This window comes from Nomascus leucogenys, chromosome 13 (genome assembly GCF_006542625.1).
Source record: "Nomascus leucogenys isolate Asia chromosome 13, Asia_NLE_v1, whole genome shotgun sequence".
NCBI lineage: Eukaryota > Metazoa > Chordata > Mammalia > Primates > Hylobatidae > Nomascus > Nomascus leucogenys.
The window spans coordinates 28,558,700-28,578,754 of record NC_044393.1 but is presented as its reverse complement, the minus strand read 5'-3'; the positions used below and the strand labels follow the sequence as shown (position 1 = coordinate 28,578,754).

General features: G+C 47.4%; 1 protein-coding gene across 7 annotated transcripts in view; it reads left to right on the top strand.

Annotated features, from left to right (window-relative positions):
• The window catches only part of CEP250 (centrosomal protein 250), a 50,891-nt gene that overhangs the window by 18,425 nt on the left and 12,411 nt on the right, over nt 1–20,055 (top strand). For 5 of the 7 annotated variants that reach the window (XM_030825757.1, XM_030825759.1, XM_030825755.1 and 2 more), the window contains 13 exons: nt 335–513; nt 831–1,013; nt 2,657–2,801; nt 3,605–3,751; nt 5,026–5,256; nt 6,680–6,873; nt 7,095–7,222; nt 7,424–7,593; nt 13,315–13,482; nt 13,891–14,025; nt 16,413–16,556; nt 17,508–17,641; nt 19,559–19,697. In XM_030825757.1, the coding sequence (XP_030681617.1) occupies nt 335–513; nt 831–1,013; nt 2,657–2,801; nt 3,605–3,751; nt 5,026–5,256; nt 6,680–6,873; nt 7,095–7,222; nt 7,424–7,593; nt 13,315–13,482; nt 13,891–14,025; nt 16,413–16,556; nt 17,508–17,641; nt 19,559–19,697 (2,097 nt within the window). Of the gene's footprint in view, nt 1–334; nt 514–830; nt 1,014–2,656; nt 2,802–3,604; nt 3,752–5,022; nt 5,257–6,679; nt 6,874–7,094; nt 7,223–7,423; nt 7,594–13,314; nt 13,483–13,890; nt 14,026–16,412; nt 16,557–17,507; nt 17,642–19,558; nt 19,698–20,055 lie in introns of all 7 variants that reach the window. The other 2 variants (XM_030825761.1, XM_030825760.1) reach the window with 2 other exon arrangements.

The window sequence follows — 20,055 nt, the reverse complement described above, 5'->3', positions numbered from 1 at the left end:
CTTTGTGTACAATCTTTGCATAACACTATGCAAAGACTGGGAACCAGAGCCCTGGGAGATTATCGGGTCGGTGTTCTCCAACTCTGAGAGTCCTAGGCACACTTACCACTCCCCCATGCCACTGTACATTTGGAGATGACAAACTCTAAGAATCTAGAGCCGCAGAAGCCCAATGACCTCTGATGGCCTGTCTTCTTGAATAGTTGCATCTCCCTTCTCAGCTTACTTTTGTTGCACCAGCCCCCGACCCCCTTCTCCAGCCCCACTTTCAGGGTTCTGACATCCCTCCTTTGCCCTTGTTCATCATCTGGTTTCTCTTGCTCTCCCTCCACAGGACCTAAGGCAGCAGCTTGCAGGCTGTCAAGAGGCTGTGAACTTGTTGCAACAGCAGCATGATCAGTGGGAGGAAGAGGGCAAAGCCCTGAGACAGCGGCTGCAAAAGCTCACTGGGGAGCGGGACACTCTGGCAGGGCAGACTGTGGACCTCCAGGGAGAGGTGGACTCTCTCAGCAAGTGAGCAGACAGGCTGTTCATCCCACCCTCCCAGCCTGGTCTCAGTCTCAGTCATCATCCAGCCATTTACCCATTCCCATTGGGTTTTTGGGGTGCTGATCCTATTCTCCCTGAGACTCAGGGCTGTTTTGCCCTGTGTTCCACTTGTTTCTCCAGAACAAGCTTTTGGGGTTGGAGTCTTTGTGATGATAAAAAAGTTTCGCACTCAAAAGAGAAGATGGGATGTTGAAACAGGGTCTTTTGACCCTGTGATGCCTGCTTCCAGAAAGAATTTTAGGTCCCATGGCCTCTGCTCATCTCTGATTCCCTTCTTCCAGGGAGCGAGAGCTGCTGCAGAAGGCCAGGGAAGAGCTGCGGCAGCAGCTGGAGGTGCTAGAGCAGGAGGCGTGGCGCCTGCGGAGGGCAAATGTGGAGCTTCAGCTGCAGGGGGACTCTGCCCAGGGCCAGAAGGAAGAGCAGCGGGAGGAGCTGCACCTGGCTGTCCGGGAGAGGGAGCGTCTGTAAGTGAGACTAGTCTCCTCCTCGGTGGGGCCTGGTCTTCCTTCAATTCTACACCCTCCCCGCCTACTCCCCTCTCTTACAAAGTAGAGTATGTAGAAGTCTGGCATGCAGTGGGTTCAGATTAGCTTGCTGCTTCTTCCTTTGCAGAAAGATGAATATGGAAAGTTCATGGTTGGTTAAGTCTTAGTTGAGCACCCATATGGGATGAGACACTGAGGGAGATACAGAAATGAGTAAGACAAAAGCCCTGATTTCAGGGAACTTGCCAGAAGACAGACAACTCACTGTGACATGAGGCTGGATGAAGTATGAGTTAGATATGTTTCAGACTAAGTCCTTTGGGAGCACAGGAATGACAGCTAACTATTGAAGACTAGGGAATGCTTTATGGAGGAGAGAGTAGACTTTGAGCTGGGCCTTTACCTATTTGGTTAGCAGAGAGTGGGAGAAGAGCTCAAGGAACAGATGAGCAAAGAAAAGGAGGCAGGAAGCTTCATGGCATGTTCAGAGTAGGCTGGGCTGGCTAAAGGGTAAGATTTATACAGGGAAGTAGTGGGAAATGTGCTAGCTGGTCAAGAAAGGGAAATCCAGAATCAATGGCCCCAGCTAATCTGTAAATTCCCCTATATGATGTCACAGAAAAAGCAAGGACTTTGAGCTGGGCAAAAGTTTGGTTTGAATTATGGCTCTGTCACATGGACAGATTATTTGTAGAATGATGATGATAATATTTACCTTGAAGGATTGCTGGGAAGATGAGAGCAATATTTTGGAAAACGCCAGCATAGAACCTGGCGTATGGTAGGTCTTTAATAACTGGGAGCAGGGATATATCGTCATCTTTGCTGTATTTCCCTCCTCTCCTGTGCCCCAGTTCCTTGTACCTGGTAGGCATGAATAGTGGAAGCTTGAAGGGCTGCCATAAGGGTCATGACTTATGCTAAAAATGATCTCCCTGTACCAAGGAGCAGGGCAGACAATCCACAGAGATCATAATATGTTTTTAAATTTATTTATCTGACTTGATAATACATTTATATGATTCAAAAGTCAAAACTATTTTAAGGCTAGGCACATTGGCTCACCCCTGTAATTCCAACCCTTTTAGAGGCCTTAGTGGAAGGATCACTTGAGGTTAGGAGTTTAAGACCAGCCTGGGCAACATAGTGAGACCTGTCTCTACAGGAACAACAAAAAATTAGCTGAATGTGGTGGCATGTGCCTGTAGCCACGGCAAGGTGAGATGGGAGGATCACAGCCCCCAGGAGTTTGAGGCTTCAGTGAGCTAAGAAGATACACAAAGAAGTCTCACTCTTATTTGTGCTTTCTCCATCCTATTTCCCTTCCCCCTTTAGGCAACCATTTTAGCTGACTTCTTGTTTATCTTGCCAGTGCTCCTTCATGCAAATACGGGCATATATTCTTTCTTCCCCCGCTTTCTTGCATAAAAGGTAGTGTATTATGTATATACTGTTCTGCACCTTGATTTTTTTCACTTGACATGTCTTAGAAATCTTTCCTTATCAGTGTTTATAGACCACCCTCATTCTGTTGCATAGCAAAGCTGATTATATTCCTGTTACCTTTGGGGTTATGGCCCATCCCTAAGAGTTCCTCTAGACCCCTCTCCTTCCCATCTTAGTCAGGAGACGCTGATGGGCCTGGAAGCCAAACAGTCAGAATCACTCAGTGAACTGATCACTCTTCGGGAAGCACTAGAGTCAAGTCGCCTGGAAGGGGAGTTACTGAGGCAAGAGCAAACGGAAGTGACCGCAGCGCTGGCTAGGGTGCGTGGCCTCCTCTCCTCACTTGCTGGGTGGGCGGCTTCGAAAGTGTGTTCCCATGCAGGCTGCCTCATTCTTCACCTTCAACCCAGGATCCCTCATCTTTCCTCAATCATTAATCTGCTTCTGGGTTCTCTATTCCAACATACCCTCTATATTGGAATTAGAATGGGCTTTCTAAAGTATATACCTGGTTATGTCAGTCTCTTAAAACCATTCAACGGCTTTCTAGCTCTGTGGTGCCACATTCAAAGCTTTTTGTCATGTGCCCCAAAGTGTGTTTTAGCCTCCCCTTCTACTGCAAAACCCATCCTAACACCTCATATCCTTTGCTCCTGCCACAGCAGTAATTGCCTTCTCAGTTATTCCATGTTCTTCATGACTCTAATACTCTGCGTATACTTTTCCCTTTCTCTACACTAATTCTTTCCTCCTCCTTTATGTGCAAACTGTTCCTCATCTCTCAGTACACAACTTAATTGTCAACTCCTCTACTAAGCATATTTGACTCTTCCAAACTATATTAATAGTTTTTTTGAGTTCCCAGAGCACTTTGTGCTTACATTTTCTGTGGCATCATTACAGTCATAGCCATTTCTCTGTCCTAACATTGGTACCTCTATACTGTGAGCTCCTGTCTTACTCCTTAATGAATGAATGAAGGGAAAACTTTTTTAGAATGCAGGAGAGGGAATGCAGTATTAACTGATCTCTGTACCAAAAAGCAGCAGTGTTGTGAATGTGAACTGTTTACTGTTCCAGGAAAATTGGAAATATGAAACTCTTTAACCCTCTTTGTTTTTTAGGCAGAGCAGTCAATTGCAGAGCTGTCGAGTTCTGAAAACACCCTGAAGACAGAAGTAGCTGATCTTCGGGCTGCAGCTGTCAAGCTCAGTGCCTTAAATGAGGCTTTGGCATTAGATAAAGTTGGGCTGAACCAGCAGCTTCTCCAGGTGAGCAAAGATTTTCCTGGTCCCCACGGAAGGGCTGGGCCCTAACTGAGGGCAAGACAGATCAGCTCCCAAATGTAGGTCTGAAATGAGCAAAAGGAACATTTACAATGCAGAGGAGAGCAAAGAATGTAAGGATTGGGATTAGCCATTATAAATATTCCCCTCCCACACCTCCAGCAGAACCACCTCTGGACTTTAGGGTAAGACACCAAGGTTGGGAAGGGGCCTATGTCCTCTGGAAGGAAGACTAGGTTTTTGCTGGGGTTTTTTTGAGATGGATCTCCCTCTGTCGCCCAGGCTGGAGTGCAGTAGTGCGATCTTAGCTAACTGCAGTCTTCATCTCCTGGGTTCAAGCAATTCTCCTGCCTCAGCCTCCTGAGTAGCTGGGATTACAGGCATGTGTCACCACACCTGGCTAATTTTTTTTTTTGAGATGGAGTTTTGCTCTTGTTGCCCAGGCTGGAGTGCAGTGGCATGATCTTGGCTCGCTGCAACCTCTGTATCCCGAGTTCAAGCAATTCTCTTGCCTCAGCCTCCCGAGTATCTGGGATTACAGGCATGCATCACCATGCCTGGCTAATTTTGTATTTTTAGTAGAGACAGGGTTTTACGATGTTGGTCAGGCTGTTCTCAAACTCCTGACCTCAAGTGATCCACCTGCCTCAGCCTCCCAAAGTGCTGGGATTACAGGCGTGAGCCACCGCACTTGGCCGCCCTGGGCTAGTTTTTGTATTTTTAGTAGAGATGGGGTTTCACCATGTTGGCCAGGCTGGTCTTGAACTCCTGACCTCAGGTGATCCATCTGCCTCAGCCTCCTGAATTCCTGGGATTACAGACATGAGCCACCATGCCCGGCCTAAGACTAGGTTGTTAATCCTGTTAGGTGAGATAATAGCAATCACCAGAAAAGAATCTGCTGAAGAGCCTAAGTCCCAAAGAATCTTTTCTATAGGTTATAAATTTAACCTATAATTATAGCGAGGGAACCTCCTTGCAACCTCTGTTTCCTTGAGTGTTCTCTATTCTATTATTCTGAATTATTTGAGAGCAGGATTTTGCCTTGCATATCTTCGTCCCCAGCATCCAAGCCATCTAGTACCTGGAATATAGGCACTAGATCAAATGAATGGATTTTCCCCCCATCTTATAAACACTCCTTTGTTCATCTTTGGAGAATGGATTCATATCTCACTTGGATTTCAGTCTTAGCATTTGATTCCTAAACTAACCATTTGTCTTTGATGCCTGTACTCCCTTCCCTTTTTGGCCAGTAGTTAGAGGAGGAGAACCAGTCTGTGTGCAGCAGAATGGAGGCCACAGAGCAGGCGAGAAATGCTTTGCAGGTGGACCTGGCGGAGGCAGAGAAGAGGAGGGAAGCCCTGTGGGAAAAGAACGCTCACCTGGAGGCTCAGCTGCAGAAAGCTGAGGAGGCTGGGGCTGAGCTGCAGGCAGATCTCAGGGACATCCAAGAAGAGAAGGAAGAAATTCAAAAGAAACTAAGTGAGGTGAGAAGGCAAAATGGACACCATCACATCTAGGTGTAATACATGCTTATTATAAAAAACTAAAACACTACAGAAATTATCTGGAAAGTGGGCCGGGTGCAGTGGCTCACACTTATAATCCCAGCACTTTGGGAGGCCGAGGCGGGCCGATCACGAGGTCAGGAGATCGAGACCACGGTGAAACCCCGTCTCTGCTAAAAATACAAAAAATTAGCCGGGCGTGGTGGTGGGCGCCTGTAGTCCCAGCTACTTGGAGAGGCTGAGGCAGGAGAATGGCGTGAACCCGGGAGGCGGAGCGTGCGGTGAGCCGAGACTGCGCCACTGCACTCCAGCCTGGGCAACAGAGCGAGACTCTGTCTCAAAAAAAAAAAAAGAAATTATCTGGAAAGTGAAAAAGTCTTACTTCCTAGAAATGACCAGTGTTACTAGTTTGCAGTATACCTTCCAATTTAAAAAAAGAATGCCTATAACAATTCTTCACTGAGGCTGGGCGCAGTGGCTCATGCCTGTAATCCCAGCACTTTGGGAGGCCGAGGTGGGCGGATCATGAGGTCAGAGGTTCGAGACCAGCCTGACCAACATAGTGAAACCCCGTCTCTACTAAAAGTACAAAAATTAGCCCAGCATGGTGGCACACGCCCGTAATCCTAGCTACTCAGGAGGCTGAGGTAGGAGAATCTCTTGAACCTGGGAGGTGGAGGTTGCAGTGAGCCGAGATTGCGCCACTGCACTCCAACCTGGGCGACAGACTGACACTCTGCTCAAAAAAACAAGAAGAATTCTTCACTGATTCTACTTCATACCACCCAGTTTGAATTAGAAGCTTCTCCTTATACTCTGATAGCACCTCATGCTTATTTTAACTACCACATTCCTCATGCTATAATTATCTGTTTATATGTCTCTACCATTAGACTAAAAGCTCCTTGAAGGCAAAGCTATATCTTATTTGTTTTTATTCCTCCAGCTTTTAGCATAGTGCCTACCACATAACAGGGGCCAAGTAAATTTTTTTCCTGAGCCAATGAATGACCTGGCTCAAAGGTCATCTTTCTCCTCTACAAAACCTCTCATTGTCCAAATAATTGTACAGACTCTCCCTTCACAGAGTCCATTTCTCGGGACATTGATGACTTTCTTCCTGGTATTATGTGTGCATCTTCTCAAGGCTAAAACCTCCTTAGGGGCAAGTCTTCTGCTGTCCCTAGCACAGGGTCTTGCTCACAGGGGAGCATTCTTCCTGGGCTGGGGGCTCTGTGGGCTGATCAGGGAAATAGATAAATGCCACGTGCTATTGGGTAAACAATCTGGGCTCACAGAGCTGGGTCCAGAATCTCTGAAGAGCCAATGACCCTAACCTGGTGGTAGCGGCCCCAGGGGAATCCAGCCTCTGCTCCATCTCTCACCACATTCTTCCCCTCAGTCACGTCACCAGCAGGAGGCAGCCACGACTCAGCTGGAGCACCTACATCAGGAGGCAAAGCGACAGGAAGAAGTGCTTGCCAGGGCAGTCCAGGAGAAGGAGGCCCTAGTACGAGAGAAAGCGGCTCTAGAGGTGCGGCTGCAGGCCATGGAGCGTGACCAGCAGGACCTCGCTGAACAACTGCAGGGGCTCAGGTAGGGCCCAGACTCAGTTCAGCCAAGCACAGAGAGAGCTTTGCAAGGTAAAGGCGTGAAGCTAAGCTCCCTGCCATAAGTATGTAGGTCCTAAATTGATTATGAATTTATAATTGCCCCCCTAACTTCTCCAGGTAGCCAGTACTTAGAACCCAACTCCTCTTGAGGAAGGGTAAGGGGCTTGATGGGTAAGAAACTCTTCTGATTCCTGAACCTCACAGCTCAGCCAAGGAGCTACTGGAGAGCAGTCTGTTTGAAGCCCAGCAACAAAATTCTGTGATAGAGGTCACCAATGGGCAGCTGGAGTTCCAGATTCAAACTGTCACTCAAGCCAAGGAAGTAATCCAAGGTGAGAACCCAACTGGGATGGGGTGCACTCCATTCCATGGAGATGTTGAAAGGCAGGAAGATGGTGGGAGACTATTAGAGGTCCTTCTCAAGCAGGGTGCAGGGCCTCTGAGATGGGAGTTGCTCATGAGGTCGGGGAGAGGGAGAATTTTATTAGGTAAAAGGAGGGGGCAGAGGCCTGATCCTGTCCCTGGCATGTTAGGGGAAGTGAGGTGCCTGAAGCTGAAACTGGACACTGAACGGAGCCAGGCAGAGCAGGAGCGGGATGCTGCAGCCAGACAGCTGTCCCGGGCTGAGCAAGAAGGGAAGACTGCCTTGGAGCAGCAGAAGGCAGCCCATGAGGAGGAGGTGAACCGGCTCCGGGAGAAATGGGTAAGTGGTCGATGTGGCCGGGGATGGTCTCCCTTCCATGAGTGCTCCACCTGCTGCCTCTTGGTCCAGTTATTGTTGCTCGTATGAGTGAAATTTGGTCACCAAGCTGTAAAATCCAACTTCCTGCTATTAAATGAGTTAATATATGAAAAGTACTAAGAGTAGTTCGTAGCATATAGTGGGCTCTCTATCTGTGTTAGCCATTATTATTGTTTTGTATTGGTGTGTACAAAGAATTGAGAGTGGACCCTGGGATTTAGGATTATTAAACTGGCCTCAAGATGAAAATGGGGGAGAGGAATATCTTGGATGCATTCTTGTGTAGTTCAGAACTGTGTTTTGTCTTTTAATTATGTAATTTAGTCCATTTGGTTTTATTGTGATTTTAGGTGTATTTGGATTTATTTGTGCCATCTCATGTTATTTGTCTTGCCTTTTTATATCTTTTTTTTTTTTTTTTTTTTTTTTGTCTTGAGACAGAGTCTCACTCTGTCCCTCAGGCTGGAGTGCAGCAGTGCAATCTTGGCTCACTGCAACCTCCGCCTCCTGGGTTCAAGCGATTCTCCTGCCTCAGCCTCCTGAGTAGCCGGGACAACAAGCATGCGCCACTATGCCCAGCTAATTTTTGTATTTTTAGTAGAGATGGGGTTTCACCATGTTGGTTGGCCAGGATGGTCTCAATCTCTTGACCTCATGATCCACCCGCCTCGGCCTCCCAAAGTGCTGGGATTACAGGCGTGATCCACCGCACCCAGCCACCTGGCTTATTTTTATTTTTATTTTAAATTCTGAATTACATTTGCATTGGGTGAAAGATAGTGGATTTTTTTATTTATTTTTTTTTTTTTGAGACACAGTCTTGCTCTGTTGCACAGGCAGTGGTGCTATTTCAGCTCCGCCTCCTGGGTTCAAGCAATTCTCGTGCTTCAGCCTCCCAAGTAGCTGGGATTACAGGCGCATGCTACCACACCTGGCTAATTTTTGTATTTTTAGTAGAGACTGGGTTTCACCACATCAGCCAGGCTGGTCTTGAACTCCTGACCTCAAGACAAGGTCTTGCTATCGCCCAGGCTGGAGTGCAGTTGTACAACTCTAGCTCACTGCAGCTTCAAGTTCCTGGGCTTAAGCAATCCTTCTGCCTCAGCCTCTAGACTAGCTAGGACTACAGGCATGCACCATCATGTCTGGCTAATTTTTTTTTTTTTTTTTTTTTTGGTAGAGATGTGATCTCACTTTGTTGCCTAGGCTGGTCTCGAACTCCTAGCTTCAAGCAATCCTCCTGCCACAGCCTACCAAAGTACTGGGATTATAGGTGTGAGCTACCACACCTGGCCTACACCACAAGTCTTGCTTTGCTTTTGGCTTCTGTGGAATTTTTATTATTTTCCTGCTGGTTCTGTGATACATTAAAATACATATTTAATATTTTATCCAGCATTTTTTGCTGTTTCGTAGCTGGAGGGTTCAGAGATCTTGTTTATCAAGTATCTGGAAATGGAAGTTGACTTGTGCTTTATGTGTGTTCGTAATTTGTTATTATGAGGCAGGCTTGTTGGCAAGATGATAACCAGAAGTTTGCTTGTTTTTGGAATTATGTGCCTAGTCTATAGTCGGTGCTTAAAAGTATTCGTTGAATGAACACTGTCCAGAAGGCAGTTCCCTAGCAGGAATCAGATGTATACCATGTACTAAAAACTCCATAAATAAAAGATGCTATAAAACTTCTGAATGATAAGCCAGCTACCTATGTGGCCTTGGTTTCCCTAAAAGGATTGACTATAGTGGCCATATCTGGGTCATGAAAGGGTCTTTTCTCTCTTTTCCTTTTCTGTCAATCAGCTAATCCTCCTGACTTCTGATTGTTCCACTTTATTATTTCTCTATGATTGAGCAGATTAACTGCCCTCTTATAACTCTCGACAGCCTGTTCGTTTTAACAGTGACTGCCTTCTCCTGGAATCCTAGCAATTAGAAGCACTCTTGGGAGGCTGCGTGTAGTGGCTCACACCTGTAATCCCAGCACTTTGGGAGGCTGAGGTGGGCGGATTGCCCGAGGTCAGGAGTTTGAGACAAGTCTGGCCAACGTGGTGATACCCCGTCTCTACTAAAAATACAAAAAAATTAGCTAGGCGTGGTGGCATGCACCTGTAATCCCAGCTACTTGGGAAGCTGAGGCAGGGGAATTGCTTGAACCAGGGAGGTGGAGGTTGCAGTGAGCCGAGATCACGCCACTGCACTCCAGCCTGGGCAACAGAGTGAGACTCTGTCTCAAAGAAAAAAAAGAAAAAGAAACACTCTTGGCAGTTGTATTCTTTATTCTTCCATCTACTCTCTGTCTTCCCTTTAAGAGTAATGATATTGGGCACTTGTTAAGCACTTCCCCATGCCAAGCACCATGCTGAATGCTTTATTCACACAATAAAGGTGAATAAATGCATAGAGAAGTCACTCAGGACTGGGCGTGGTGGCTCACACCTGTAATCCCAACAATTTGGGAGGCCAAGGCAGAAGGATGGCTAGAGGCCAGGAGTCCGAGACCAGTCTGGGCAACATAGCAAGATCCCCATCTCTAAATAAATAAAATATAAAAAGAGAAGTCAGGGTTACGTGGCTAATAAGGGGTAGAAAAGGGATTCAGGGCCCAAACTCCTAACCATTTCTGCTTTGTCCACCTCTATAATGTCCCTTCCAAATGGTTGCTTAGCTGCTGTTGTATTCTATCACTTGGCTGCCCATTTATTTTAGATAGATCTAATTATTAGGAAATTCATGTTGAACCAAAACCTATTACCAGGAACAAATGAGCCTTAGATTTGCTTGAAATACCCCACCAACATGCTTGCTTTCTTCTAGGCATGTTACAATGTACTCATGTCCCAGTGGTGTAAAGGTGGCACTTTGAACTGGGCAGAATATTCTGTTCATGGTCATACCAGCAATGTTGGACTGTTACTTCCTACACATCACAGAATTAGCTCTTCTTGTAGCTATAACACACTTCTAACTCACATACAGCAAATAGATTAGTTTTTTTAACACTTGCAACTGCTATTAACATTCATCTTTTTTATATTTTTACAGTTGGCTTTGGCTTTTGGCAGTCACATACTCTGCCACTGAGCTATACCCCCTGTCTTTGGCTTCTTGAACCAGAGGGTGAAATGATTTGTCATTCATGACTGTCCTGTAACTGTGACATTACACATTGCCTGGTTTTATAAGGAAGAACAAAGGAAGACCTCTTTTTTTTCTTTTTATTATTATTATTTCTTTTGAGACAGGGTCTTGCTCTGTTGCCCAGGTTGGAGTGCAGTGGCGTGATCAGGCTTACGGCAGCCTCACACTCAAGGCCCTCCTGAGCTCAAGTGATCCTCCTACCTCAGCCTCCCAAGTAGCTGGGACCACAGGAGTGAACCATCACACCTGACTAATTTTTGTATTTTTTGTAGATAAGGGGTTTCACCTTGTTGCCTAGGCTGGTCTCAAACTCTTGGGCTCAAGTGATCATCCTACCTCGGCCTCGGAAAATGTTGGGATAATATGCGTGAACTACCACGTCCAGCCAGACCACTGTCAATTGTATGGTCTGGGAAGGCTTCACCAAGGGAGTGTTAGTTTAGGCGTGAGGAATGATGGAGCAGGGTGGAGAAGGGCTTTCCAGGTAGAAGGAAACATGAGTAAAGGCTCTAAGGCATGAACATATTGGCTGGGTGCAGTGGCTCACACCTGTAATCCTAGCACTTTGGGAGGCCTAGGCGGGCAGATCACTTGAGGTTAGGAGTTCAAAACCAGCCTGGCCAATGTGGTGAAACCATGTCTCTACTAAAAATACAAAAAAAATAGCTGGGAGTGGTGGCAGGCGCCTGTAATCCCAGCTACTTGGGAGGCTGAGGCAGGAGAATCACTTGAACTTGGGAGGCAGAGGTTGCAGTGAGCCAAGATCACACCACTGCCTGCCAGCCTGGGCAACAGAGCTAGAGTTCATCTTAAAAAAAAAAAAAGAAAGTGGTCCAGGCGCGGTGGCTCACGCCTGTAATCCCAGCACTTTGGGAGGCCAAGGCGGGCAGATTATGAGGTCAGGAGATCGAGACCATGCTGGCTAACACGGTGAAACCCCGTCTCTCTACTAAAAATACAAAAAATTAGCCAGGCCTGGTGGCAGGCGCCTGTAGTCCCAGCTACTTGGGTGGCTAAGGCAGGAGAATGGCGTGAACCTGGGAGGCGGAGCTTGCAGTGAGCCAAGATCGCGCCACTGCACTCCAGCCTGGGCCATAGAGTGAGACTCCGTCTCAAAAAAAAAAAAAAGTGTTTAGTGTGCTCAAGGACCTGCAAGGAGGCAAGTGTGTATAGGCAGGGTGTAGTGAATGAGGGGGAAAGCTGCACAGGATGACACTGGGAAGGCTGAAACACTAGAGGCATTCCCATTACATGAATAAGCAATGACAAACTTACAAGCATTTTAAAGGAAAAGTGCAGGGAATACTAATGTGATGTTGATGCTGGCTGTTGTGTATTGCCCGCTTTCTGTGTGCTAAGAACATTTAAAGTGATTCACACGACTTATCTCCATCCTCAGTACAACCTGAGGAGAATGACACTGTTGTTATCCCCATTTTAATAGATGAAGAAACTGAGGCACAGAGTTGTTTAGAAATTGAGATCATGCTAGTAATGGTAGATTAAAGATTTTCACCCAGGCAGCCCAACTCCAGAGCCCTTCACCTCTATCCTGGACACCTAATAGAGGGTCCTGAACTAGTCAGAGAGCTTGGCAAAGCTTTGGTTGCTGGAGGACCGCTAAGACAAGCAGCACCCCTATCCTAATGCTCTTATATAATACAGGGAGACATCCTCACTGGGCCAGGCCTGATTCTTCAGGGGCTAACTCTGCAACTCTGAGTAGAGGAGAGCAGGCAGCAGACAGCCAGAATTGGCCGCCTCAGTTCATTGTTACAACTGTCAACCATGATGTGGCTACTTTAAAGATAACAAATACGGAGCTGTGTGTGGTGTTATGCCCCTGTGGTCTTAGCTACTCAGGAGGCTGAGGCAGGAGGACCACTTGAGCCCAGGAGTTCGAGTCCAGCCTGGGCAACATAGTGAGACCCCATCTCTAAAAATAAAAATGCCTAGGCTAGGCACAGTGGCTCATGCCTATAATCCCAGCACTTTGGGAGGCCGAGGTCAGGAGTTCGTGACCAGCCTGGCCAACATGTTGAGACCACATCTCTACTAAAAATACAAAAATTAGCGGGGCATGTTGGGGGGCACCTGTAGTCCCAGCTACTAGGGAGGCTGAGACAGGAAAATCACTTGAACCTGAAAGGTGGAGGTTGCAGTGAGTGGAGATCATGCCGCTGCAGTCCAGCCTGGGTGACAGGGCAAGACTCCATCTCCAAAAAAAAAATAAAAAATAGAAATACATTTTAAAACCCAGATACCTGTAGCATATGTAAGGGACAATTGCAGTTTGGAAGGTACTTCCACATGTATTATATAATTTTGTTTTTTAAAATTAATCTCATTTGGTTGTCGTGAAATTTGGTAAGACAGATAAGGCAGGGATTATTAGCCTTGCTTTACAGATGAAGCAACAGGCTTAGAGAGGTACCAAGGTCACCCCGCTAGTGAGTAGTAGAGAGACTTTGTTTTTCCAATCCAGTACTCCTGCCTCCCCTCCTCACCCATTTGGTTCTAATAGTGTTTCCTTCATGTGGCCAGGAGAAGGAGCGCTCCTGGCACCAGCAGGAGCTGGCAAAGGCTCTGGAGAGCTTAGAAAGGGAAAAAATGGAGCTGGAAATGAGGCTAAAGGAGCAGCAGACAGAAATGGAGGCCATCCGGGCCCAGAGGGAAGAAGAACGGACCCAGGCAGAGAGTGCCCTATGCCAGGTGGGAAGCTAGGAGGATTGGAGCTGCATGTCCAATCAGTGATCTCCTTACCTTTGACCACTTCCTTTTCCACTCCCAAGAGTAGTGCTGCAGAGGGGCTTCCAGAAGAGAGCGTAGCTACCCACTTTGCTGCCAGTGAGCAGGGTGGTCCGCACCATTAGCCACAGTTCCGGCAGTATGTCATACTTCCTGAGGGAGGGCTGACATGTACCACATCCTGTCAGCTTGCAAACCAGTGGTAATCTTTGCACTTCCTTGTTCTGAACCCATGGGCTCAGACCTTCCTTTGCCCTCAGCCCCTTTGCATTTGCTAGAAGAGCCCTAGAGCAGCTGGGATGTGCTTGTGGCCTCGTTGGTAAGCGTGGTAACCCTGAGCCCACAAGTCGTTACCCCCCTACCCCTCCACAGATGCAGCTGGAAACAGAGAAGGACAGAGTATCCCTCCTGGAGACACTGCTGCAGACCCAGAAGGAGCTAGCAGATGCCAGCCAACAACTGGAACGACTGAGGCAGGACATGAAAGTCCAGAAATTAAAGGAGCAGGTATGGAGGGTGGTCTCGGGCATAGGGGAGAAAGGGGCACTTATTTACCCATTCGACCATGAAGAGTTCTTGGACACTTCTTATGTGCCAGGCCCTGTGCTAGGTGCTGACACATGACAAGTACATAAAGGTATGGCACAGGCCGGGCAGGGTAGATCACGCCTGTAATCCCAGCACTTTGGCAGGCCAAGGTGGGTGGATCACCTAAGGTCAGGAGTTCAAGACCAGCCTGGGCAACATGGTGAAACCCATCTCTACTAAAAATACAAAAATTAGCCGGGCATGGTGGCGGGCGCCTGTAATCCCAGCACGTTGGGAGGCCAAGGCGGACAGATCAGTTGAGGTCAGGAGTTCCAGACCAGCCTGGCCAACATGGTGAAACCTCATCTCTACAAAAATACAAAAATTAGCTGTGTGTGGTGGCATTTGCCTGTAATCCCAGCTGCTTGGGAGGCTGAAGCAGGAGAATAGCTTGAACCCAGGAGGCAGAGGTTGCAGTGAGCCAAGGTCATGCCACTGCACGCCAGCCTTGGTGACAGAGCGAGACTCAAAAAAAAAAAAGGTGTGGCACAGCAGTCAGCATGACAGACATTGCCCCTGCTCTCAACAAACTTACATTCCTGTGGCAGAAATGGATGACAAATGAGCAGACAAAAAGTAAATGAGATTATTACAGTTTATAATAAGTTCTGTAAAGGAAATAGAATGATACAACTGAGAGTGATTCAAAGGAGGTTCACTTTGCACTTAGTGGTCAGGGAAGGCCTCACTGAGAAAGTAACATCTGAGCTGAGACTTGAAGGTTAAAAAGAAACCAGCTCCGGCCGGGCATGGTGGCTCAAGCCTGTAATCCCAGCACTTTGGGAGGCCGAGGCGGGCGGATCACGAGGTCAGGAGATCGAGACCATCCTGGCTGACACGGTGAAACCCCATCTCTACTAAAAATACAAAAAATTAGCCGGGCGTGTTGGCGGGCGCCTGTAGTCCCAGCTACTCGGGAGGCTGAGGCAGGAGAATGGTGTGAACCCGGGAGGCAGAGCTTGCAGTGAGCTGAGATCGCGCCACTGCACTCCAGCCTGGGGGACAGAGCAAGACTCCGTCTCAAAAAAAAAAAAAAAAAAAAAACCAGCTCCACAATACAACATAGGTGAACCTTGAAAACATCAGGTTAAGTGGAAGAGCCAAACACAAGAGGCCATATATTATATATGATATGCTTCCATTTATATGAAACACCAAGAATAGGCAACTCTATAGAGGCAGAAAACAGATTTATGGTGGGGAATGGGGATTGACTGTGAATGGGCACGGGGTTTATTTTGGGATTGATGGAAATGTTCTAAAATTGATTGCGGTGATAGTTGCACAACTCTGAATATCCTAAAACCCACTACATTGTATACATTAAATGAGTGAATTGTATGGTATATGAGTTGTATCTCAAGCCATTTGAAAAAAAAGAAACGCCTGCCATGTGAAGAACACTTTAGGCAGAGGAAACACCTGTCGCAAGGGCCCTGGGACACAGAAGAGGGCTTGGGAAGTTCAAGGACAAAAAGGAGTCAGTGTGGCTCCAGCTTGATAAACTCAGGGGTGAGTGGAGTGGTAGCCAGAAGCCCTGTGTCAGCCATTGTAGGAGCTTGGATTTTGTTCTAAGAGCAATGGGAAACTGTTGGGTGGTATATATGTATGTATTTATTTGTTTGAGACTGAGTCTCGCTCTGCCACCCAGGCTAGAGTGCGGTGGCACTATCTCAGCTCACTGCAACCTTCGCCTCCCAGGTTCAAGCAATTCTTGTGCCTCAGCCTCCCAAGTAGCTGGGATTACAGGTGCCTACCACCATGCTTGGCTAATTTTTGTATTTTTAGTGGAGAGAGGTTTCACCATGTTGGCCAGGTTCGTCTCAAACTTCTGACCTCAAGTGATCCACCCACCTTGGTTTCCCAAAGTGTTGGGATTACAGGTGTGAGCCACCGTGCCTGGCCAGTTGGGTGGTATTTAAAAAGCAGGGGTGGGATATGATTTATTTATATATACGTATACACATGCATATACATATATGTGTATGTATTCTCTACTCTCCTGAGTAGAGAATAGTGTGTGTGTGTTTTTAGGGGATCGTGGCATCAAGTGGAAGTAGGGATATGGTTAGGAGACTGTTCCCATGGTCTAGGTGAGAGACTATTACCAATTCATGGACTCTGACCAAGAAACCTGGGTGAGCCAGTGCACTTTGTGAGGGAGGAGAGGGACTAGGAAGTGAGAAGGTGAGGTGGAAACAATGTGGATTGCTGGCTTCTGCCTCAGCTTTTGCCACCCCACCAAAAGAAACAGTATTTCTACGACACAGATTTCCTCTACTCAATGATTTCTTATCCCTCTTCAGGAGACCACTGGGACACTACAGAACCAGCTCCAGGAGGCTCAGCGGGAGCTGAAGGAGGCAGCCCAGCAGCACAGAGATGACCTTGCTGCCCTCCAAGAAGAGAGCAGCTCCCTGCTGCAGGATAAGATGGACCTGCAGAAGCAGGTCCCCTCCTCCTCCCCACCCAGTCCCATGGTCCTTCCCCAACACAGCCAGGCTTTCCCACTTCCTCTTGCAGGACAGGGAGAACTTTGGCCCTGCTGCCTGGTTTGGGAGGGTAGATGGGTGGGCCACAGTACTGAGTGGAAAATTAGAGGGTGCTCAGAGTTGAGCATGTGCCTGGAAGAGCCCTGGGCTGGTAATCTCTTTCTCTGTAATGGCCGCAGAGCTTGTGTTTTCCCTGGCTGTCTCAGTTTCAATTGTTCTTTCCGTCCTTGCCATAAATCTAATATTTTTACATACTAGATTGCTTCTCCTCAGAATCCTATATCAAATGATGTTCTGACTTTTCATTTTTAAAAAAGCAATCACAATACATGTTTTGCCTTTGGGAGTAGTTATAGTCAGCCTTTTTTTCCTTCTTTTTGGTGGGGGAGACAGGGTCTCACTATGTCACCCGGGCTGAAGTGCAGATCACAGCTCACTGCAGTCTTGACTTCCCAAGCTCAAGCAATTCTCCCACCTCAGCCCCCTGAGTAGCTGGGACTACAGATGTATGCCATCACACTGGCTAATTTTTAAATTTTTATAAAGACAGGGTCTCACTCTGTTGCCCAGGCTGATCTCGAACTCCTGGTCTCAAGCAGTCTGCCCGCCTTGGCCTCCCAAAGTGTTGAGATTACAGGTGTGAGCCACCGCACCCAGCCCAGCCAAGATTTTTGTTTGTGGCTGCCTCTGTGCAGCGTATGTGAGGCTGGGAGGCAGATGACCAGGCCGAATTGTATTGAGGAAGGGGGTGGTTAAGAACAGTGTGTAGGGATTGGTGGAATCGCCACAGCATTGGAAATGGCCACTGACTATGGTAAACCTCGAAGGACCCTGAAGCCCTAGGTGAGGAGCATCTTCCCACCGGCCCCCTGCCCTGCCATCTTGGTCTTCATGCCCTTAATTTTCCAGGTGGAGGACTTGAAGTCTCAGCTGGTGGCCCAGGATGACTCCCAGAGGCTGGTGGAGCAGGAGGTTCAGGAGAAGCTGAGAGAGACCCAGGAGTATAACCGAATTCAGAAGGAGCTGGAGAGAGAGAAAGCCAGGTAGGCTAGATAGGCCATAGAGGTGGCTTTTGTCTATCTGACTGCCATGGTCACTGTGATATTGACAGTTGTTTGCTCAGGCCACCTTGCCTTTCATGTCTGCAACTCTGGGATGTACATGTAGCCATGTGGAGAGGACATGGTTCCTGTCTTCAAGGCTTGAACTTCATTTATTTAGTAAATATTTCGAGAACACCCATTATGCACCAGGCACCATGCTTGGGGATACAGTGATAAACAAGACTGTATGGTCCCTGCCCCAGTAGAATTTATAGTTTTGTGGGGAAGACATTAATCAAATAATAACTCAAATTATTACAGGTTATGACACACGGAGGAAACAGGGTGAGAGAGAGAAGAGACCTACTTTAGAACCGTTGTTAGGGAAGGCCTTTCTCAGGAAGTTGCATTTAAACTGAGCACTCAGCATGAAGTGGAGCTACCCATGTAAAAGGGTGAGGGGGAGTTCTATTCTGTAAGAGAAATAATATGCAAAGGCCATGCGGCAGATAAAAGTTTACAGTGTTTGGTGGACCTGAAAGAGTGGTTGGAGCCTGACTGGATTGTAATTGGAGCCTGGTGAATGAGGAGAGTGGCATGAGCTGGGCAGGTCCACAGCATTCAGGATTTGGTAGGCCACAGCAAGGAGTTCGTAGTTTGAGTTTCACAGGAAACCTCTGGAGAATTTTAAGCAGGGAAATTGATACAATCCAACTTATGATGTATTTGAAGGGATTGTAATGATATGAGACATCAGGAGTGAAAGAAGACCATTCAGAGTGAAGAGCAGCTTGTATTCTTAGTGCTGCGGGAATTTGAGAAGGGGATGGGCTGGGTGCGGTGTCCCACGACTGTAATCCCAGCACTTTGGGAGGCTGAGGCAGGCAGATCACTTGAGGTCAGGAATTCGAGACCAGCCTGGCCAACATGTTTACTAAAAATACAAAAAAAATTAGCTGGGCGTGGTGGTGGGTGCCTGTAATGCCAGCTACTTGGAAGGCTGAGGCAGGAGAATTGCTTGAACCAGGAGGTGGAGGTTGCAGTGAGCTGAGATCACACCACTGCACTCCAGCCTCGGTGACAGAGCGAGACTCCATCTCAAAAAAAGCAAAAAACAAAAAAAACACAGTTTGAGAAGGGACACATTATTTTGGTGATGAAACTAGAGGCAGGAAGACAAGTTAGGCTAGTACAGTTGTCCTGATGAGAGATCCTAAAGCTAAACCAAGGTAGGGTAGTGGGGAAGAGGAGGAGAGAAGCAAAGAGGTTTAAAAGACGTTAAGGGAGTTAGAATCAATTGTGTATAATCATAGATTGGATGTAGGTAGGTTGAAGGGAGAACTCTGGAGTGGTCAAGGTCCTACGCTGGGACACTGTGTGGATGGAAGTGCCATTCACTGAGCTAGGGAACATAGTAGGAGATGATTGAGTGGGCAGGGGAGTAGAGGAAAGGGGCGGGGAAGATTTGGACATGTTGAACGTGAGGTACTAATATAAGGTATATGTGAAATTTGCCAGAGAAGAATAAGGTTGATAGCTAGGCATGGTGGCGCATGCCTGCAATCGCAGCTACTCAGGAGGCTGAGGCACGAGAATCATTTGAACCCGGGAGGCAGAGGCTGCAGTGAGCCAAGATCATGCCACTGCACCCCAGCCTGGGTAACAGAGCAAGACTCTGTCTCAAAAAAAAAAAAAAAAAAAAACCTGTGAGGTTGAAATGGGGCATCATCTGCAGGAAGTACCTAGGAGCACTTATTATAGTAAGTGCTCAATAAATGATAGCTTTTATTGTTACATCATAATCATTATTACTATTTCTATTTTGATTATTAATGCTGTGTTTAGAATACTCAGATGAGAAGGTAATTTTTCATTCCCTAAGAGAATGGCCCAGCACTCTCCCCCTACTCTTTTTAGCCTGACTCTGTCACTGATGGAAAAGGAACAGAGACTCCTTGTTTTACAAGAAGCTGACTCTATTCGACAACAAGAGCTGAGCGCCCTGCGCCAGGACATGCAGGAGGCCCAGGGAGAACAGAAAGAGCTCAGTGCCCAGGTACTTCCCACTCTGGTTATGAGCTCTGCATCCCTGGCGGAAGCCTGATTCTGAAGCGGTGGATTGATTGCTCTGAGTCCTCTCGTGGAGAGGACCCATGTATTTTTCCTGATTACAAGATAGGCTGGTGCCTCAACACCCCTACAGGAGGGGGAAGCCAGGACTAGACAAGGCGGGGGCTTGGGAACCTGACCCAGAGATGGGCATGGCTCCTGTGGGAAACCTGACAGCCCAGAGCAAAGTGCACACAGGAGTGGAGCCCACGCAGGCCTGGTTCCAGCACAGCCACTTCAAAGTATGCTGGGTCTGGTTGGCAAGATGTAGCAGGGAGAATGATCAACCAGAAATACTCCAGATC